General features: G+C 39.4%; 1 protein-coding gene across 11 annotated transcripts in view; it reads right to left on the reverse strand.

The window, feature by feature from the left end:
* Positions 1–20,136, reverse strand: part of KIDINS220 (kinase D interacting substrate 220) — a 91,232-nt gene extending 71,096 nt beyond the window's left edge. For 6 of the 11 annotated variants that reach the window (XM_077750971.1, XM_077750968.1, XM_077750969.1 and 3 more), the window contains exons 1-7: positions 19,993–20,136; positions 13,618–13,716; positions 12,815–12,913; positions 7,516–7,614; positions 6,488–6,589; positions 3,931–4,029; positions 2,087–2,284 (exon numbers count right to left, since the gene is read on the reverse strand). In XM_077750971.1, coding sequence (XP_077607097.1) covers positions 2,087–2,284; positions 3,931–4,029; positions 6,488–6,589; positions 7,516–7,614; positions 12,815–12,913; positions 13,618–13,716; positions 19,993–20,100 — 804 coding nt within the window. In that variant the 5' untranslated portion in view covers positions 20,101–20,136. The remainder of the gene's footprint in view (positions 1–2,086; positions 2,285–3,930; positions 4,030–6,487; positions 6,590–7,515; positions 7,615–12,814; positions 12,914–13,617; positions 13,717–19,992) is intronic. The other 5 variants (XM_077750972.1, XM_077750970.1, XM_077750967.1 and 2 more) reach the window with 1 other exon arrangement.
* Positions 20,137–23,228: the final 3,092 nt, after the last annotated feature.

Consider the following 23,228-nt stretch of genomic DNA (forward strand, 5'->3'; position numbering starts at 1 on the left):
AGAAGAGCCCTTAGAATGAGAGACAGGTCATATCTCAAAATGAGGACTCTGAAATTCCCAGACAAAAGTTTCGAAAGACAAGCCGCCCAGAACAATAAGCCTCTCTTTGAAGAAGACCTCCCATTATAAATGTAAATTAAATAAAATGACACCATAGCTGTCAATGAACCAAATGAACATTTAAAAATGACATAATACAAAACTGTTGGAATAATTCTATGTAACAAAAGTCATGGATTGTAAAAAAGGGATTTGTAGGGCTAGAGCCATCGGTGGGTCTATAACCAACCACATTGAATTAAGGAAGGTTCCCAGACCAGTATCCATACTCAAGGCAACTTGGCATTACAGGCTAGCAGTGCATAAGACTGGCTCATTCCCCACGGTGAAGATTAGATGAAGTTCATTACCTCATAAAGACATCTCTTTGCCCTGAAATTATATTCACCAAGCAATAATCATTATTAATTATAGGCTCCTACTATTTCAAATGTAAAATGGCTATTTTGGCAATGGGTAGAAATTTTTTTTTTTTTTACTCTGAATTACATATCAGTTGCAGGGATTTGAGTTGGGTGCGTCCATGGGCTGTGGTGCATCTCGATCCTTAGTGGGCCTCAATGGGATATAAATCAAGATGCAGGTCCTGGAGGATTACTAATTTAGCACCCTGGGTGGTAGTATCTTTATTACAGTAAAAGCAGAAACAAACCCAAGGCAAACCAACTTTAGTTGAGAATGTTAGCATTAATACGGTTCCAGACTAGTACCTTAATAAAACGTTATAGATGTTTCATTGCTTACTATGTGCCATGCACCGTTCTAGGTACTGGGAAACAAGACAGACAAGGGCCCAGCTCTAGAAGAACTCACAGGCTAGAGACAAATAGACAATAGGCAATACACACAAACAGCAACAACAAATCAGACAAATATCATGTAAATAAGTTAAAATAATAGTGATGTGATAGAAAGTGACTGGACAGCTACTTTGGACTGGGTCGCTGGAGAAGATCTTTCTGAGGAATTCGTATCTAAGGCGAGGTCAGAATGACGAGGAGGAGACAGCAACACAGTGATCTTAAAGATCAGCATTTCCAACAGAGCACAGCTGGTGCAGAGGTCCCACAGCAGCAACAGGTCGTGTGTTCAAGAAAGGGAAGAAAGTTAATATGTCTGCAACCTATTGAAACGGGTTAAAGTGTGGCAAAGTGGGGACAAAGAGTTAGGCCAGGACAATGTCTTGCAGTGCTTACAAACTAAAGGAGTAACATTCACCCTAAGTGCGAGAGAATCCGTGCATGACTTTAAATAAAGGAGCACACATGAGATTTACTGCTTTAGAAATCACTCTGAGAACAGCATGGAGAATCAATCAGAGACAAGAGAACCCAGTTAAGGTGCAATTGCTGTAACAAGGGAAGATGGGGGCTGGGGCTGGGGAGGTGGCAGTGGAAATGAAGGGAAGCAGGCAGGCATAGGGTGCGCTCTGGAGGCAGAGCCGCCGGGACCTGCTGAAGAGTCGGATACGGCAGGCGAGGAAGAGAAACCAAGGCGAGTGTGTAGAGCCTGGGGCTCTAACAACAGGGAAATGGGGACACCACTTACTGAGCTGGAGAAGCCTGGAGGGAAAGCGGGGTGGGGAAGAACCAAACAAGCCATCTGCTCTGCTGTGAGCTGTAGAAGCCCATCAGACGTTCAAGCAGAGAGCGCAAGCAGAGCTGGATACACAAGTGGAGAGCTCTGAGAAGAGCTTAGAGCAAGCTGAAAATTCTAAGTGTAAAGGTGGTACTTGAACGCTTGGGAAAGTGACTATCACCAGCCATGAGTAACACTACAGTAATATATACCAAGGACAGTTACAGTACGTGTGATATGTTCAGTAACAGTATTATTTGACAAAGATTAAAAAGAACATCTTTCACAAAGACTGAATAGTTTTTAACTTCTCGGTTCTAAAGGTAGAAATAAAATTTATCTTAAAACAAATTTATGACATACATGAAGAATCCTGAAAGGTGTGAGACGCTAAGGTAATCTTCCATCATGTTACCACCAGACGACCAATCTGAAATAGGTAACCTACCCTATCAGGTATGTTCACGTATGTTCCAGCATCGAGCAGATCCTGGACAATCTCCGTATGACCCTCCTTTGATGCAATCATCAAAGCCGTATTTCCATCCTTATCTGTTAAGTTTACATTTGGATTCCTTTTCAAAATTTCTTTTACTGACTGCGTGTAGCCTCCTTTTACTGCCACAATCAGCGCAGTCATCGAATTCTAAAACAAAATAAAAACAAGCCCCGAAATCAGTACATTCTAGAAAACATATGACATATGCCATATTCATAAAACTCGTATTTTCAAAAAGGTAGTCTATTATTAACAGTTATTTCTGATAACAAAATGCCAATATAAATAACCAATCACATACCAAAACTGGTCAGGAAGCATATTCTCTCTGTTTGAAGATACATTAACTCTCTTGAGTTAAGAGAACTGTTAGGACATTCGATTCTTCAAATGATAAACTGACATTGGATTTGCTGACAATGAACAGACCCTCTCACTATGTAATGAGATGAGATGGGATGGTTCAAAATTAAGCACATTCTAAATTAAATAATCCAAAAAAGGTTAATTGGGCTTCAAACAAAGAATTGTTTCCAATAAAACCTATAGGAAAAACTGAAGTGAAATTCATTGAAAACCATGAACTAACAGCTACAGGACATTTAACAAAATGTAACACATTCTCCTTTCACAGTGATCTAGAAACCACATTTTCAAAAATGGTCTTATTTTCAGTGGTTCTTTTGAAAGCTGCATGTATAATTTATAACAATATACCACCTAATAGAAGAAACTGACCCATTACCAAAGGTATTAAAATTGTTTCTTGAGAAACTGATCTATATTGTGATGTCATATGATTTCCTGACAGAAATATTTCAGTTATTAGATCAGCCCCTAAAACTAAGTCAAAATTCTTTCACATATTAAAATAATATAGCCTTTTTAAAATTCTTTAAGAGCCAAAAATCATAGAAATAAGTCACTCATCCACTTGATAAACTGCAGAAAAAAGGAAAGCGAAATGTATGAATTTCATGTAAGAATCATGCTCTTTCTCTACACAGCACTAAAAAGGTTATATATTCCTTAAAGGTCAGGAATTAGTAGCATCTGCCAATATGGAAACAGGAGGAACTGGCTGGTAACATGTCAAGAAGTGTGACACAGAATTCACTTTTGTTACACCTCAGCCAGAGACTTGGTGACAGCTCTCCTCAGAATATTCCTTTAACTATATTCTCACAAGCTCAAGGGAAAAGAAATTCGTCAGCCTCTCCAGTATCTCTCGCACACTTGGCACAGGGCTGCGTACACAGAAGGTGCTCAATAAGGAATTAAGAACTGCTAGTCAGTAAGATGTATTGAACCAGCTTTTAAGCTTTCTAGGTTTTGACCGCCAATTTCTGACATTTTAAAATCTACTGGAGAAGGAAAACAAGTCACAGCTCAAAATATCCAAAAACTTACAATGTTATTTTAAATTTTTAAGGAAAAGGTATTTTAACAGAACATAACTTTTTTCCTCAGTTAATAGTATTTCAAAATATTTTATTTAAAGAATATTTCAATATGAATTCAATCAAGAGTGAGATTACTGGAAGATGTTCTTTATAGTTTTAGCCTCCCTAAATTTACCTGCATTAGCAATAGTTCCTTTAAAGTATGTATTTGTAGCATATAATATCTACAATATATTTGTCAGGATAATAGAAAGAAAATGCTTGTTTTTCTAAGTATCATTTAAGAACTGTAGGGAAAATGTTCTAGGCATATACAAAGAAAAATTATTCTCTGCCTTCAAACTAAAAACACATCTCTATTACCAGGGACTGAACAGAAAAGATACTTACAGCTCCTTCCTGATCAACATCAGCTCCCATAGCCAACAGGTGTTTCACACATTCTAGATGACCCTTCCGTGCAGCCCAAACCAGAGGGGTAGTTCCATACTAAAAACAATAATAATAATAAATTTAAAATTATCAGATTTGTAGTAAAACAAATTCTCAACATGAATTTTGATAAAAATCATACTTTGAGTATCCATAAATTACTGTTTATACAAATTATAATTTTAATCCTAGATAAATCCTATTTTCCCCACGTTCTCTCTCCTGAAGCGATAATTAACCACTATATGAAATTTCTTTACCCAACTTTAACTTTTATAATTAGTGACAATTTTTCCATCATGTCATAAAGCCTCTAATTTTCAACAAGCTTTCATTACTTCCTGTATCTTGTGACATACAATTTAAAGTTCAAAAGTATGACTACAGGCAAAAATAGTAACATCCAAATAACAAACAATTCTAAGTACTTCTGAGGCCCTGAGATGTTTATTACAGGCTTAAAGTCACAAAGCTACTAAGAGGTGGAGTAAGACTCATCACCCAAACAACCCTGGCTTCATTCTGTGCTCATCACCACCACTCCCAAATCAGCCTCCGAACTTGATAAAATAAACTCCAGCCTAGAAACTGCACTTGAAAGCACTTTCTGCTGGAATGTGATTCAAAAGACATCAGAGAATATGTATTCTGCATAAAAGCAATGCTGTATCTTTGGGCAGTCTGCCAGTCAAGAGACACATGAATACCCACAGTGATCTTTAACTGCATGAGACCAGAGATTGAAATAAACATGTAATAAATGCCGACTTTCTATAACAGCTCTGTCCAAAACTTTCTGTGTTGACGGAAATTCTCTATAATTCTGCACTGGCCAATACAGAGGCCACTGGTCTCATAGGGCTATTGAGCACTTGAAGTGTAGCAAACATGACCGAGGAACTTTGTTCTTGTATCTTCTGTGTTTAGTACATATACAGGGCACTGCACACAGCAGGTACTAAACATTTTCTCGAAATGTTATAGTAACAAACTAGGTAGTATAATACATGATTCTGAAGGGGCCTTGAATGCCAGGTCACATAAAGCATTTTTCAACAGGCCAAAAAGAGAAATTAAAGCTTTCATCATCATATCAAAGTGTCAATCAGAAAACATCAACAGATGGAACCATACATCTCACTGTGGACATATACTAAAACCTCGCTAATCTGAATTAGAAGACAGCTAATTTGAATTAACAAAAAGTCCCAAATATAAGACTTTTAAAAACTTTTTTAATGTTTATTTTTGAGAGACAGAGACAGAGTGCACAAACGGGGGAAGGGGCATAGAGGGAGACACAGAATCTGAAGGAGGCTCCAGGCTCTAAGCTGTCAGCACAGAGCCCAACACGGGGCTTGAACCCACAAATTGTGACATCATGACCTGAGCCGAAGTCGGACACTTAACCGACTAAGCCACCCAGGTGCCCCCCCAAATACAAGGTTCTTAGGTGCCTTATTATAAGTATTTGCAATAGTTTCTTTACAGTCCTTGCTAAGGTATTATTTGAGGTCATACCTTTTAAAAAATGGGCACAACCTGAATAAAGTGTATAAAATACATCACCCTTAAATTGCACTACTTGATTTTTTTACATTTGTGTGCAAACAAGTGCCAGCCAGATGAAGAAAAGGGCAATTTTCAACATTCCCCTCAGGTTAAGTAATACTATTTGACTTAAATTTATGCTCAAAATGTGTTCCAATTATCAAAAATGTCTGATTAATACTATTTCCTATATTTCACTGAATTGTTATTAATTTGAAAAGAATATGGTTACCCACGTTGTATCAAGTTCTAGTTAAATAAATACCTGTTAAATGTTTGGGATGGCTATTAAGGATTTAAAAAATGAATAGAACAAAATTCTATTGGGAAGCTTTCTGAAGTGGATGGCAAATGAGCAGTGTGAAGGATGCACAGAAACTAAAGCAGATGAGGAGAGGGCTCTCCACACTCAAAGCACACATGCAAAGGCATGGAAGGGCTAAAAACAGATGAATTCAGGCACCCACAGCCTTTGGCGTGCAGTGAGCAAGGTAGCTGTAGGGTCAGATGGCAAGGGACAGGGTAGACTGAGAGCCAAGGCCGATCTTCACACATCACACCAGGGATTGGCGTCTTCAGCATTTTAAGCATGAGCGAGAGAACAAACTAAACCTGACTTTTAGAAAGATCACTCTGGCAACAACACAGAAAGCAGACAGAACTGAAGGTAAGAATAAGAATCACAATAGGAAATTTCAAATAATGAAAATAGGGAATCATCCCTATCTATTTTCCAGAGAATGATGAAAGTGATGTAAAAAATAGAAACCAATGGAGGGACACTCAGAAGGTAGTGTGTGTAAGGGACCCGCCTGTGATGTCCCTCTCTATATAAAACACATTCATATACACAAAGAGAAGATGCATCAGTGCAGTCTCATGAGAGCGTATGAAAAAACCTGCATTCAGACATGCTGCGTGGACATGAGGTGGACTGGAACCTGGAAAGATCTTGCTGACCTACCTTATCAGAGCAGTTGACTTTAGCACCATTCTGCAGTAAAAGATGCACTATATCTGCATGGCCTCTCCCTGCCGCCCAGATAATGGGGTAAACGCTGTACTGCTGGGAGACAGGTAGGCGGGGAGGTAGGCAGGCAGGAAAAAAGATGAGGGGGGAGGGGATTGGGGAGGGAGGGAAAGAAAAATCTTTTAGGTGGATATTTACAACACACATTTGCTAAGAAAAGTAAATAACAAAGGGAGTAATACCAAGTAATGATTTAAAAAAATCAAGTTACAGGTCATTCTCTACTTAAAAAATATAATAGTCATAGGACATAATCATCAAATAAAATGCACTCACCCTTAAATACATATATATTATGAACATATTTATTTTTACAGGTTAATGCATTTAATGTGATTTTCTAGCCAACAGGCAAGACTAATAAGAAAAATGTGAAACAGTTCTTATATAATCCTTCCATTAACTTGAATAAGTTTCTCTTTTTTTTCCAGCTTTACTCAGGTATAATTGACAAATATAATCATAAGATATTTAAAATGTACAACGTGATCTGACATACATGTATAGTATGAAACATAGATAAGTGCTCAATCTGCAGTCTGAGACCAAGTCTCAAGTAGAGTACTGATGCACATACTGCCACGTAAAGAAATGTATAGAAAAATGGTATGGATATCTAGTAAACACCTCTTTCCTTTAAATAAGTTTAGATTAAGAATGCACCCCCACAGAAAACAGGCAAAATGACTTAGGGATCGCAAAATCTCCTTTTGAAATAGTGTAAATATAGTGTAATTAACACTTAAGCTTTAAGAGTTCCCTTTTTGTTGATAAAAACTGAGAGATAAGCTTAGCTTGAGAAAAAAATTCTCATTGTGCTTTGAAATCACACCCTGCATTATTATCTTTAGTAAGATCTAAATCATTTCTATCCAAGATCAAGTCTAAAATATAATCAGTCTCCAGTATTCCCTAAAAAATTTCCCCACTTGTATCACAGTGAAGGTTTTGCTAATGCTCACCAAACCAGTGACACTTGGATTGGCCCCATGAGAAAGCAGCAACTCGACCACTTCGGTGCGGCCTTTATAACACGCCCACATGAGGGCTGTCCATCCTCCCTAAGGAAAAAAAAAGATGGGGGTGAAGGGAGAGAAAACTTTCGATCATCTCTAAGCACAATAATGCCATTAATGAAGTTCCTTCTTTGAGTGTTTCTGTATAAAACCACTGTTTTATGAAGGCACTACTATGTAGCTTTAAATTCCCAAGCTCCCCAGAGAAATATATAATAGTATCTGAAATATGTCAAATCACTTAATTCCAGAAATTATTACTCCAAATTTTGACTGTATCGTGGAAACTGAAATACAGAATATTCATGTTGAATTCTTTCAAATTTCCAAGATTTGTTTTGGCTGGTTAAAAACTTTTCTTCAAAACACTTTGTATGTCCCTAGATATTCCCCTTGTAGGAGCCCAGAGTTTTTCTAGAGAGGGATTCTAGCAATCATACTTAGCTCCTGCATTTAAACCCACACTATAGGGATGCCTGGGTGGCTCAGTCAGTTGAGCATCCAACTCTTAATTTCGGCTCAGGTCATGATCTCATGGTTCATGAAATCGAGCCCCACATCTGGCTCTGCGCTGACAGTGTGGAGCTTGCTTGGGATTTTCTCTCTCCCTCTCTCTCTGCTCCTCCTCCACTCATGTGCACGTGTGCATTCTCTCTCTCTCTTCTTCTCTCAAAATAAATAAATAAAAACTTAACAGTAAGCAAACACATGCTATAAGTCCCGGACCATTACGGCACCTCTTGCTAAAAAAGAGAGGACGCTAAGGTAATGATCCGTAGATCATGATTTCGAGGGGTGAAGTCACATATGAATTAACAGCATGATAATTTTCTATTTTCTTTTCTTTTTTTTATATTTTTATTTATTTCTAGGAGAGAGAGAGAGAAAGAGACAGCGTGATCAGGGGAGGGTCAGAGAGAGAGGGAGACACAGACTCTGAAATAGGCTCCAGGCTCTGAGCTGGCAGTCAGCACAGAGCCCGACGCAGGGCTCGAACCCACGAACCGCGAGATCATGACCTAAGCGAAAGTCAGATGCTTAACCGACTAAGCCACCCAGGCGCCCCGATAATTTTCTATTTTCTAAACTACAGGAGCAATTTTCTTTCTATTCTTCTTTAAGTAATTTTCTTTTCAGCTATAAGAGAATTCAGTAAAAGAGACCAATGCAATCAAATTATACTAAGAAATGAACGTTTTGGTTTTTTTAAACCAACATTTAAATCCACATTTCGTTTTGAGAATATAAATCACTTAATCCTTCTGATTCTCTTTCATCATCACTAAAAAGGAGATTAAAAAAAATACTTGCCCTAATCTAGAAAAGGCACAATTGTAGAGAGGGAAAACAGGTCAGCAGTGGCCGGGGGCTGAAGAGGGGGCGGAGGGGATAATTATAAAGGAGCAGCCGGGGAGCAGTGGTGAGGTGGTGAAATGGCTCTGTTTACAACATGGCATTAGACATAGACATTATGAACTTGTCCTAACCCAACCCACAAGACCATTCATCACAAGGGTGAATTTTACTGTGTGCAAAGTTTTAAAAAATCAACCAGAATATGGAGAGAAAAAATAGAATACAGACTACGCCAGATGAATCTAACTCTATTAGAAATGAATCACATAATCACATAACTACTTAGAAGCTAACCCGAGGTAACTTTGGAAGGCAATGTTTTGACTTGCTTTCAAAGAAAGCAAACTCATCAAAGAAGAGTTACAAATTAAGGAACGGGAAAAGTCTATAATGAATTGGGTTGGCAGTATCAACCTGGTCTCTTTAAAAAAAAAATACAGGGGTGCCTGGGGGGGTTCAGTCAGTTGGGTGGCCGACTTCAGCTCAGGTCATGATCTCACAGCTTGTGGGTTCGAGCCCCACATCAGACTCTGTGCTGATAGCTTGGAGCCTGGAGCCTGCTTCAGATTCTATCTCCCTCTCTCTCCCCCGCTCACACTCCCTCTCTCTCAAAAGATAAATAAACACTAAAAAAAATTTTTTTAAATACATCCCCCCCCCAAATAGGTATAGAAATAGATGCATGAATATGCAAGAGTTAGCGTAAAGATATCTATGTTTTATGTCTACCCACTGAGAAGGACTATAGCAGTGACACCCCAGTAACAACAAGCATTCCTACCACCAAGATACTGGTTTCTCAATACCATTTTCTAATAAGAGAAACCAGGGTTCCTTGAAAAACGGACTGATTCTGGGGCTGATAATCAGAAAAATAATCCAGGATAAATACAAGATGAACCTGAGCCTGAAGCATCTTGTGATGCCAGAAAGTAAGGAAGTACTCAAAACAAAAACAAAAACAAAAACCGGACAGGAAGGGCAAGACATGTTTAAAGGGTCCAGAAGCTCCCATGGCCAAAGCTGGAACAACGTAGCAGGAAAATAGATACAGAACTGAATTATAAACCAGTGAACAAAATAAATATGCATCAGGGGTGCCAGGAGGACTCAGTTGGTTAGGCGTCCAGCTCTTGATTTCAGCTCAGGTCATGATCTCACAGTCTGTAGGTTTGAGCCCCCTTGGAATTCTCTCTCTCTCTCTCTCTCTCTCTCATCTCCTCCCCAACTTGCACTCTCTCTCTTTCAAAATAAACAAACATTTTAAAATAAATCAATAAATTTTCATCAGACCATATATATCTGTAGATATATAACTACATACAGATACAGAGAGAGAGAGAGAGAGAGAGACAGAGAAAGGAAAAGCACTCTTCCTGACAGAAGAATTCCAATTAATCAAGGTACAGGGAGTAGGAAAATCACCACTATAACACCACATTAATAACTGCTACCTGCAAGATAGACTGATAGATGTTAAAACAAATGAGTGAAAGTTTAATCAAAAGCAGTATCTTCCCCAAAATATTCAGTAATTACAAAGGGGAAAATAGTAATCATACAGTGAAGAAATCTGGCAGATACTACCTTAACCAAGAGATCAAGGTTAACTTCACCAGTGACAGACTCTGTCATCATGTACCTAGATGCACGGAGAAGGGGAACATCATCTCTGTGGTATCCTTCCCCAACAAAGCATAATCTCACTCTAATCGTGAGAAAACATCAGACAAATCTAAATTGAGAGAGATTCTAAAAATGTCAGAGGAGTAATCTTCCAAAGTGTCAAGGTCATGAAAGACAAGGAAAGATCAAATTATAGAGCTGGGCATTTGGTCAAGCTTTACATACACCAATATTTCAATCTTTTTTTTTTTTTTTGCAATTTTTAAAAACTTTTTATTCAGTATAATGCATATGTGGGAATGTACATATTTTAGGCTTATGGTTTGATAAAATTTCACTGACTGCACAGTTTTGTAACCGGCACCTAGTTGAGAAATAGAGTATTTCCTCCAGTCACTACATGCCTCCCTTCCCCTCCCAGGGAGTGTATCCTATGCATTAATAGATTACTTTTGCCTATTTTTGAGATTTATAAAAATAGAGCCTTATGGTTTGTACATGCTTATATCCCAGTGCTTTCACTCAACATTAAATCTATGAGTTTTATCCTCAAACACCAATATTTCAATCTTTAAAACGCCTTCCCAGAATTGTTTTAATATCATGCTCTCATTTTAATTTGTGTAATGTCACCCTATGCAAGAATGTAGGAGTTAAACATTTAATCCTAAAAAACTATACCCAAATTTGCAAAGCGAAAAGATCACGCCAATAGCTGTAGTTTAATGCCCACAAAGGTCTTCTCGAGAAAAAAATCTTCACTAGATTTCCAGATGCTCTATCCTGGAGCTCCTCCTGAACCCCAGACAACCCCTGGCGGTCACTCTCCTCTCCCTACACAAGTCCCAAGGACGCTGCCTTCCCTCAGAGCTCAGCTACTACCACCCACCTGACCCTCCTCCGTGCCCATCACCCCCTTCCCCTCCCTCCCACCCCCATCAGTGCTCAGTTTGTTCTCAGCATTCAAGAGTCTTTTTTCTAGTTCCTAACTCCCTGCTAATACACACAGAGCAGCAATAGAAGAGAAAGCCTTCGGAGTAAGGCAGACCTGGGTTCAAACCACGGCCTGACTGCTTTGGGCAAAGGACACTCCTTCGGCTTCAGTTTCCTGAACCACCTACACTGAGAACAAAAGGAATCCCTGGCCCACGGGACTGTTCTGAGACGTCATCTCACTAGACAGACGCTAAAGCATATAAAGGGACCAGGCACAGAATGGAAACCTAATATTAATTCATGTGATCAACTGGTTTGGTGCCTTTAATAAAATATTGAGAACTAGATACCTCCATGCATTTCCTTTCTACTTTATATGCCAGTAAGATAAGAATACCACATATTACTCTCGCCTACCAAACCCATCCTCTGCCTGGGTTACTGACATCAATAACTTCTCTCCCTAAACCTGTACAGCAATATACTTCAACTCGTTTTCAGAAATAAGTAGGGTAAAAATGGTTCTGTATCTTTGTATAAAAATAAGTATCCCACCCACTTTATTAAGTGTGAGAATACATATAAGATTATGGGAGTAAACACACTGTGTAAATTATAATAGTAAGTGTAAGACAGTAGAATCCTACAGTTTCTTAAAAACTCAGACCACTTGAATTTCACATTATCGGCAAAGTAATACCTGTTTTATACGCCAAGGCAGATCGATTCCTTCCTCTCCTCCACTGTTAAAGTTAACTTTGGAAAAGGCTTAACATTTTGCAGGATAAATAAGCTAGAAATGATCTCTTTCTTCATCTTTATGCCTTAAACAGATGCCAGGATCAAGTAAGAGCTCAGATAATTAAGAATCGCATCTTGTTAAACTCGTAATGTGTGTAGATGGCAAGTCTGAACACAACTACGTTTTTAAAATAAATTTATAAATATTATTCTGAAAATTATCACTTTGAACTGAAAATATTTATAAGACTATACTGTCCCTCTTAAAGTTCCTCTTTAAAGGAAACAATTCTTTCATATGTTTTAAAACACTGTTATATTGAAAGTTAGTGAGTTGTTTTTAATATTTCAGAACTTTAAACTCTGAAATAAGCCAACAATAACAATAACTAAGAATATTCTAAAAGAGGTTCATTGTATCACTTGGGTTTTCATGCATTCTTGAGAGTCATTTCAATGCCCAGCCCCAAATCCTAAAAATGTTGTTACACTGTCACCTCACGCACAAAAAGACAAGGTTCCAGGCATGGCTCTTACTGTTACTAAGACCCCGGCTAATGAACGATACCACAGCCCATGTGCATACCATGTCGCGGTGCTCCAAGCTGACCCCACACTTCAGCAGTTCTTCCACAATGTGCACGTGCCCTTCCTTTGATGCCGAGATCAGGGCTGTCCAGTTATCCTTGAACACACAGTCACAAACATTACCATTTCAAAACCAAAAAACAAAAATCCAAAGGGAGGAAAAATAAATTCAACTTTACATACCAAATGGTCATACCAGATTGACATGATTTGACCCCACTGTGAACTACTCTAAAATAACGCCTCAGCGGAATCTCCGTTAAGAAGTTATCTGTCTGCCTGCATTACGGCAGCGTGTCAAGTGCTGGCCTTGTAATCACACTCTGAGGTTTTGTGGAAAAAGAAAAGATGACTATCAAAACTTGACAGCTAATCCTTGTGGCTAACAACCATTGCTATAAATTGAAATTAAAGAGCTTGTCATCAGATTTAGGAGCACATTCACAGGCTATTAAACCAATGCAATCCCATAGGATGGATTTAGAAACTATGTGATGCACCAAGAACTACTGTCCTTTATTTTTAAATAAAGGCTACCTGTACCCAGGAATATGTGCTCCCTATTCAGCCAGTGCCGTCTTTGTATAAAAAACATGAAGAACTGAGACCTTTCAAGGAAAGGAATGATTTCTCTCCTGCATCACCCCATTCAAAAGTAGACTTGGCATATTAGGCAAAGCTAACATAGATCTGAAAGTACAACTGTGATCTACTAATTTTGAATCATGTCTCAAAATCAAAGTGCAAAGTTAAGGAAAGGAAAAAAACAACAACAAGTAAGTAGATTATTTTAATGTATACCAAATCTTCCAGATTGCAATTAGCTCCATTCTTAATTAATTCTTTCACTATTTCCAGGTTGCCTTGTTCAGCAGCTATCATCAGTGGGGTCTGGCCACACTGCAGAAAAGACAAGACACAGAGAGCTTTTCAAGATGCTGTACTTTAACAGCAATGCACAGTTAAATACACCATACTTATCACAATGGTATGTCAAACATTGTTTACAGAATTTCTTAAATTTACAAACACCTTTGAAATCTCAAGTTTTCACTTTATGAATAATATAAAAGTCAAAGAAAACAAAACATTTTTTTTACTACAGGATCAGTAGTCTGTTTTTGATACTACAATTTCATTCAAAATAAGTAAACATGGGAGAACCTGGGTGGCTCAGTCGGTTAAGCATCCAACTTCGGCTCAGATCATGATCTCATGTTCATGAGTTCGAGCCCCACAATGGGCTCTGCACTGACAGTGGAGCCTGCTTGGGATTCTTTCTCTCTGCCCCTCCCTCACTTGTGCTTTCTCTCTCTCTCAAAATAAATAAACATTAAAAAATAAGTAAGTATGAATAATACTAGGCTCTGAAAAGTTATCACCACAATGTATATAAAAATCTTAGCACACTGGGGACCTGGGGGAACAGTGGGTTAACCAATCAACTCTTGATTTCGGCTCAGGTTGCGATCTTGCAGTTTGTGAGTTTGAGCACAGAGCCTGCTTGGGATTCTCTCTCTCCGCCCCTCCGCTTATTCCCCCGTCTCTCTCTTTCAAACATTTTTTTTTTAAAAAAATAAGCAAATATTTCTAATAATAGGCAAAAATACAACAAATGCTATTATAAGAATAATATAAGTAAAGAGTTAAACACAAATATCGGTCTAAACAAAGGACAAAAGTAAAGTGCATTAAACAGACATTCTTAAAGAACAACAGATACAAAATTATATGTCATTCAACCAAAGTCATTAGGGAATGAGGTATTAAGCACAAACAGACTTTCCAGGTGACAAAGTTTATCCTTTAAACATTAAATTTGATTATATATTTTATGATAGCCATTAATTTAAAACTAATGCACACATTACTTACTAGTTGCTAAACACGTTACCTTTAAACATCATGTTTACAATTGAGTCATAACCACAGACAACAATTATCACACCCAGGTTGCCTCTGTCAGCTCTAACCTCTTTGACCAACTTTCTACAGCATCCTTCTTCCTTCTAATCAACTAGGATAAAAAGTGAGATAACAAAGTTGTTGGTAGAGTATATTAATTAAAGCCAATTAACCCTGAATCCATGGCCCTGCAGATATATGAATTTTACATCAGTTTCCAGATCAGTAACTCTGGAGACTCAGAAGTTTTCTGTTTACTTTCTGGGGTCACAGTCACATCAGACAGTTCACAGAGATAGGTGCTTCTAGAATATGAGGGTGAAAACAACGTAGATGTGTAAAAATACCTAGAACACAAATACGAAAGATGATATAAATCTGATTAGCTAGAAACAAGCCAGACGAAAGACCTGAATAGTCAGGAGTTTCTCTTGCAGAAACTTCTGGTTGTCTCCCCCATATCGAGTGGTGGGATTCTGTGAGGGGCGGCGGTGTGCTCAGCTNCCGGGGGTTCAGCCGAGCTCAGCGGCCTGGCTCCGTGCTCCCTGCCTCCTGGCGGAGACACAAGGCTGGCGCTGCGGCGAGATGGCTGGCGTGCAGCCCCCGGCGCGCAGGAGGAGCGACGGGCAGCAGGAGCCGCCACGGTGTCCCGAAGCCCTGGGCTCGGCCCCGGAACCCTTCCTCCGGTTCTCATCACGTGAGGACACTAAGCCCTTAATCTGAGTAAGACACGTATTAGGAGCTGTTACATGCAGTCCGCAGTGATCCCTAACGGATACACCCTTTACACCGCCACCACTCAAAAAGATAAATAATTTACCAGAAAGGCTGCCCTGAAGTTACCAGATTCTCAAAGATAGAAGAAAAGTTACCTTATAAGCTGGGTCTTATCACAAAACATGTGTTTATTCTCTCAGTTCTCGCTTAACCAATCCTGTAACTACAGTTATGGAGACAGAGTAACTTCGAAACAACCACGACTTTATTCTTCCACTTTAAAATGAAGCGCTTGGGGCGCCTGGGGGGGGGTCTCAGCTGGTTAAGCGTCTGACTCCTGCTCAGGTCATGATCTCACGGTTTATGGGTTCAAGCCCCGCATCTGTGCTGAGCTGTCAGCAGAGGGCCTGGAGCCTGCTTCAGATTCTGTGTCTCCCTCTCTCTCTCTCTCTGACCCTCCCCTGCTCATGCTGTCTCTCTCTCAAAAATAAATAAAACATTAAAAAAAAAATTAAGATGAAGCACTAAAGGCCCTTCGCATACCCCAAGCCCACTGCTCTCCAAGCCACACAGGCTCACACACTCACATAACCCCTGCTCCACTTACAATGACCTGGGGCCAAACACATTAGAACAGAACACTGCACAGAGTGACGTTCCCCCAACAGGTAACCACCCTTTCTCTCAGCCCCCAGAAGATGATGATGGAAAAAACATTTCCTATTTGCCTCTCTTTTGGCTCTTCCCAAACCCTGCGTAGTCCTACTTGTATGTATATAGGTGTACTAGCTCGGTAACCATTGCCCTTTAAAGTAAACCTTCAGAGAATGTATACTTCTTCCAATAACTATAGTGAAACTAAAACATTTTTAAATTTTCCTTTGAAATTTCCCTCAGAGCCTATTTCTAAGCACATAACAAAGCCCATTCCTTGAACTGAGAGTCCCACTTCATTCTCTCAGGAGAATACTGTCCCACTTCAGCACTATAATCTTATACCAAGAAGACTTCAGAGTAACTTATTGTTGTTTTCTAAAATAAAATAAGTCTGTCACTACTTTACAAAGGGCAAAGACCTCCCATCATTGAGAATGTTCACAGGCCGAGATTTATCTAGTTTACAAAATAAAGCAGAGAAAAGGCAGCAGGAAATTAGCATTTACTGATGGCAGCCAACTGTATGCTAAACACAGTACAGGAATTTCCCCCATATTATTTTATTTTAAGGTTTATTTATTGCGGGGGAGGAGCAGAGAGAGGGAGAGAGAGAATCCTAAGCAGGCTCCATGCCATCAGCACAGGGCCCAACACCGAGCTCAAACTCACAAACCACGAGATCATGACCTGAGTCAAAATCAGGAGCCATATGTTTAACCGGCTGAGACACCCAAGTGCCCCATAAGCTAAGTTCTTTTTTTTTTTTTTTTTAAAGTAGGTTCCATATCCTGTCTGGAGCCCAGCATGGGTCTTGAACTCATGACCTTGAGATTAAGACCTGAGCTAAGATCAAGAGTCGGTCGCTTAAGTACATTTTACTGACGTACTATTTAAGAGACCTTTTCAAAACTGAAAACCAAAACACATTAACATAAAGTAATTAAATACTTTCAAGGGCAAGAAAGAAGAAAATCCACACAACTTTAGAGAATTCTATAAAATATAGATTTTATAAGAAGTTGTAGAAGCAAAATGCAATACAAGGCCCTGAGAAAGCTACTTTCTCTCCATCCCTCACACTGAGCCATAATTAAACAATCTAGCTTGTTTCAAATTATTTTAAAACTCCAGTTTTAACTGATACAATACTACACTAGATAAAAATACCATTAATATCAGTTCAATGCTGACTCATGCATGATGCCAATTTAAGCTCTATACCAAGTATGCTTAATTCTTTATGTGAATAAGATTAATATAATTTTGTGCTTATTGATATGCTATATTTCTCCTTGCATGTGAGTCTATTTTTTCAGTATTCCCATAGAAAATGCCTATGAAGTAATAACTAATATATTTAACTATTAATCATTTTATTATTCCAAATATGCTAATGTATGCTAATTAAATGACTGCTTTTGTAAGTAACTTTTTATTTTTTAAACATATTTTTAAGTTTATTTATTTATTTATTTTGAGAGAGAGAGGAAGGGAGGGGCAGAGGGAAAGGGAGAGACAGAGAATCCCAAGCAGGCTCTGCATTCTCAGTATGGAGCCTGACATGGGGCTCAAATTCACACACTGCAAGATCATGACCTGAACCAAAATCAAGAGTTGGACGCTTAATTGGTTGAGCCACCGAGGGGCCCCTATGTAATTATTTTATAACAATGAACAATCTCCACTTAGAAATGTTCTCCTATCTATTTAGAACAACTATTGATAACACATAGTCACAGAGGAGTTATCTAACCAAAACACTGTGTTCAACACAGAAACACTGAATATGTCAGCACATCACTGGATGACCTTATTCTGAAAACTCAAAGAATGACAGAGCATCAACAGATTGTAGTTTGAAATCAGTGGGGTGCCTGGGTGGCTCAGTCGGTTGAACATCCAACTTCAGCTCAGGTCATGATCTCATGGTTCGTCAGTTCGAGCCCTGTGTCCGGCTCTGTGCTGACAGCTTGGAGCCTGGAGCCTGTCTTCGGATTCTGTGTCTCCCTCTTTCTCTGACCCTCCCCTGCTCACGCTGTCTCTCTCTTTCTCTCAAAAATAAATAAAACATTGAAAAAAATCTTTTTAAAAAGAAAGCAAATAGAACAGAGTTCAAATTTGGGTTCCATCAGATAATATCTTTGATAGGAAACTGAGGGATTAAGTACCTACAAATCAAGATAAATATCGGCATTATTCTCTTATTATTATTTTTTAAATGTTTATTTATTTTTAAGAGAGACAGAGCACAAGCAGGGGAGGGGCAGAGAGAGAGGGAGACACAGCCTGAAGCAGGCTCCAGGCTCTGAGCTGTCAACACAAAGCCCAAGGTGGGGCTCGAACTCACAAACTTTGAGATCATGACCTGAGCCGAAGTCGGACGCTTAATCGACTGAGCTACCCAGGCGCCCCTCAGCGTTATTCTTCATAGAACTGTTATGCAAATTAAATGAGCTGATTCAATAAAAACATAACTATCATAAGGTTACTGCAATAACAAAATTTTTATGTTAGGACTTCCTTATGAGAGCTAACATGAAATTTAGGTGGCCTATATCAAAAATAATAATAATCATAAAATAATAACTGTTGATTCCATAGCTTTTAAAACATTTATAATATTTGCATATTCGTGTTCGTAGCAGCACTATTTAGGCAACAGCCAGGAGGAAGAAAAAACCCAAAAGTCCATCAATACTTAAATGCATAAACAAAATGTGGCATATACAGACAACTGAATGTTACTCAGCTTTAGAAAGGAAAGAAACACATGCTACAACATGATTGAACCTTAAGGATATTATGCTAAGTGAAATAAGCCAGCCACAAAAAGACAAATTCTGTGTGATTCCACTTATATGAGGTACAAAGAGCAGTCAAGTTCATAGAAACAGAAAGTAGAAGAGTAGCTTCCAGGGGCTGGGGAGAGAAAGAAACAGGGAGTTGCTGTGTTACAGGTAAGGAGCTTCAGATCTGAAAAAGTTCTGGAGATACTTTGTAACATTATGAATTACTGATATGACTGAAGACAACTGACCAGTACACTGAAAAAATGGCTAAGATGTGGGGCACGTGGGTGGCTCAGTCAGTAGAGCGTCTGAACTCCCACAGTTCCTGAGTTCAAGCCCCACACCGGTCTCACTGCTGTCGGCACAGAACTGTGCGTAGTGAAATGCTTCAAGGTGTAATAAGATCAACAGTTTACTGGCTTGTATTGTTGACTACAAATATCTAATAGAAGTTAATGAAAACGATAAATGGATACTCCCTATCTTATTAAACCGCACATGACCTATCTCTTACAGATGTGGGGTCTGGGGAGCCAACTTCAGCTCATGTCATGATCTCACGGTTCATGAGTTCAAGCCCCACATCGGGCTCACTGCTGTAGGCACAGAACCCACTTCGGATCCTCTGTCCCCCCCCTCTCTGGCCCTCCCCGGCTTGTGCATGTGCACGCTCTCTCTCTCTCTCTCTCTCTCTCAAAAAAAATTTTTTTTAAAATATAGGGTCTTTAAAATCCCTAAGTGTGTACAACTCAGAAAGAGAGCTAAGGATCCATTAAAGAAAGTATTTCAAAAATTTTGCCTGGTGAATTTATTGGGTCTGGAAGTTCTCTAAAACTTCCTACAAACACTTTAGACTTCAGTAATCAAACTTCACAAATACTGATTATTCCATCTAAAAAAAAAGTCAATCATAACTCTAAACTCCATATTCAGTCATGCACGTGAGTTCAAATGTATTCCAGAAGTATGGAATTTGAACTACTTTTAACAATCTTACCAAAGTTAAGAACTCATATTTCTTATTTTTTTCCTTAGCACAATGCCCGGTACACAGCAGTCTGTGGTCAACAAACGTTTAAGGATTTTAATTTCAGAAACTTGGTCTTACCTCATTTCTCTCATCTACATCTTTGCATTTTTCAAGAAGGGCTTTCAGGGCAGGAATGTTTTCTTCTTCTACATAATTTATTACACTCTGTGATATCAGAACTGACATTTTCACAGAAAGCTGTAGTTATCCTAATTGCAATACCTGTCAAAAGCAGATTAGATAAAATGCACATATTAAGAAAATACACATGTGATTAGGCAAAAAAAACTTAATTTACTACTAACTCCATTATCATTCTTAACCTTACATTTGTACAAACTCACCTGCACCTGCAGGAGTGACAATAAGCGCCCACAGCCCCGCTGCCAAAAGGTGCGCCCCTCCCTTCCCGAGACTCACATCCATCTCAGTCTTAATCATCCAGATCCCAAACTCCAGATTTGAGGAAGGCACCCCTGGCGTCCTCATCAGCGCGGCTGCACGTAAGGGCGGCCTCCACTGCTCCTCCGTCTCAGGAAACGCAGCTCCAGCCCCATTCTTCCATGGAATTATCTATGCCTAGTCTCGTCCTCCACACTCTGCACTCAGTCTATTAGCAAATCCTTTTGGCCTTATCTATAAAGCATATTTTGCATCTAACTACTACTCGCCACCTCCATCACAACCACCCTGGTCCAAGCCACTGTGACTTCTCACCTGGGTCCTAAGGCCCTTCTTTCTTCCACTTGCCTTCCTCACAGTCTATCCTCCACAAGGCAACCACCATGATTTTTCGAAAACGTAAGTCTGACCAGAGCTGCTTAGAGCATAATCTGCATCAGAACCACCTAGAGAGCTTGTAAAACACGGATGCCTGGGCCTCACCTTCAAAGAGTCTGACTTGGTAGGTCCGGGTGCAGCCCCCGAATTGCAACTATAACAAGGTCTGAGCAGCTGCTGCTGAGAGAGCACTGACTCAGATTATGTCCTTCTTTGCTCAAAGCTTTCCAGTGCTTCTCAAAGAACTCAAACCACCTGTGTTACCTCGGTCTAGAAGACTCTACGTGACATCATCTCCTACCAGTCTCCCTTACCCATTTCAGTGCTGTGCCATCTCAGGGATTCTGTCTGCCTAAGTCTCTTCCACCAGAAACGCACATGGCTCCCTCCCCCCCTTCCTTCAACCACCTTATTCGGCAAGTCTAATCCGACCATGTGCTGTAAAATAGTAACAACCTCACACATACCCCACAGCGGTCCCCTAGCTCCCACCTCCTTGCCCTGCTTTATATTCTCCGTGGCATTTACCACCATTGGAAATACAACATATTGCGTGCTTACTGCTCATCTACCACTACTAGAATATGTAAATGCAAAAAGGTAGGCATGATATCGCATCCAGTTGGATGTCCAAATACAAGTAAATCTCAACCCATACCTTACATAAAATACATATACTAAAATTTACCTAAATATCTAATAATATAGACTATTCTGTATTAAGCAAAGATTTCTTTGATATAACGCTATAAGCATGGTCCTCAGAAAAAGAAACTCGATAAATCAGTTCACCAAAATTAAAAACTTTTTTTCTAAGAGAATAAAATTACCTGCGGCTAGTGATGTCTATTTTCCCCACCATCTCCCCTCTTCTTGAACAATGTCAATTACTGGCACTCCACACTTGTCTCTCATTGTTTTTTACAGCTCACAACTTGTCGAGTTTCACATGTTCACAGATGGGTAGGAATCATGCCTCGGGATGGCCCTACCCAGAGCCTCGCTCATACCTGGTTTCTATGATGAGATTTAGAACTTGAGAGCTAACGAGATTCAAATGAGAATTTGGGCCTCTGAGTTAAAGCTGTAATGAACTGGGACTTTCGGGGGCCTTGGGAGAGGTTGATGTGTTTTGCATGTGGGATGGAAGTCCATCTTTGGGGACCAGGAGACAAACGATTCCACTATATGATTCCATACATATGACATTCTCAAAAAGGAAAACTATATGGACAGAAGACAGAACAGGGGGTGTCAGGGTCTAAGGGGGGAGAATGAGGTGACTACGCTGGGGCACAGGAGCATTTGGGGAGCGCTTGGACTGTTCCATATTCTGACTGTGGTGTCAGTTACACGATTATACGCATGTATCAAAATTCAAAATTGACACTAAAAAGATAAATAATATTGATGTAAACTGTGCCTCAATAATACCTTATTTTTTAAAAAATCTTAAAAAATCCTCAAAAAACGTTAAGTAACTTCACTCCTCAGAATCAACTGCAAAAACACAAGAAACATGGACAAAGATTTTAAATCCAACACAAGTTTATTCATAAGAACAAAAACTTAGATATGGGAGATTACATAAATTATGAGATGGTCACACAGTGGAATAATATAGAGTCATCAAAATGTTTCCAAAAAACATATTGACAAAAAACAATGCTCATGATATATTAAGTGGCAGAAAAAATTAACTAAAAAAACACGATATATACAGCATCTCAACTATTTTAAATGTATACATTTTAAAGTACTGAAATGAAACAGATCAAATGGTGATGGCACTACTGTAAATTTTCTTTAGAAATTTTAGGTCCTAACTTTCCAGAATGTGGTACTTCCTGCCTCTCCGGAAAGTGTAATTGACATACGATAGCCTATTAGTTTCGAGTGCACACTGCTTTCCCCCTAAGTCTAGTCACCATCTGTCACCACACTAACTTATTACAATACTATTAACTCTACTGACTGGACTCCCCATGCTGTACATCACATCTCCTAGAATATGATACTTTTACCACTGCAAACCAGTAAGAGATTTTTTAAACAGTCATCACCAGTATCCAATGCCTCCATTGGTTCTCACATCTTCTAGGATCAAGTCTAGTACCTCAGTAAGGCATCCAGCGCCTGGCCCTACCCACCACCCTTCTCTCTCCGTACCAGCCCCACCCCACCCCACAGCCCAGCCAAGCTGATGCACTCAGAGTTGCCCCTGCCTGCGTCCTGCTCCACACACCTACCTGTGCTCAATTTACTCCCTCCGTTTTGAACACTATCCTCACGCCCACTCTGTCAAAGCACTGACCACTGTCCCCAGCACACAAGTTACCACTTTCAGTCTATTGTGCTTCCTAACACCTGAGGTCAGCCGACCCCGCTCTCAGTGCCCTCGTTCAGGGCCATCACCATATATGCTAGTCAAGACTCCTGAAGGTAAAAGAGACAAATCTAACCTAGCTTAAGCCAAACAGGAAATGTATTTTAAGGATACTGATTTATTCCCCATAACCACACTGTGGGAAAGG

This window comes from Crocuta crocuta, unplaced genomic scaffold (assembly GCF_008692635.1).
Source record: "Crocuta crocuta isolate KB4526 unplaced genomic scaffold, BGI_CrCroc_1.0 scaffold129, whole genome shotgun sequence".
NCBI lineage: Eukaryota > Metazoa > Chordata > Mammalia > Carnivora > Hyaenidae > Crocuta > Crocuta crocuta.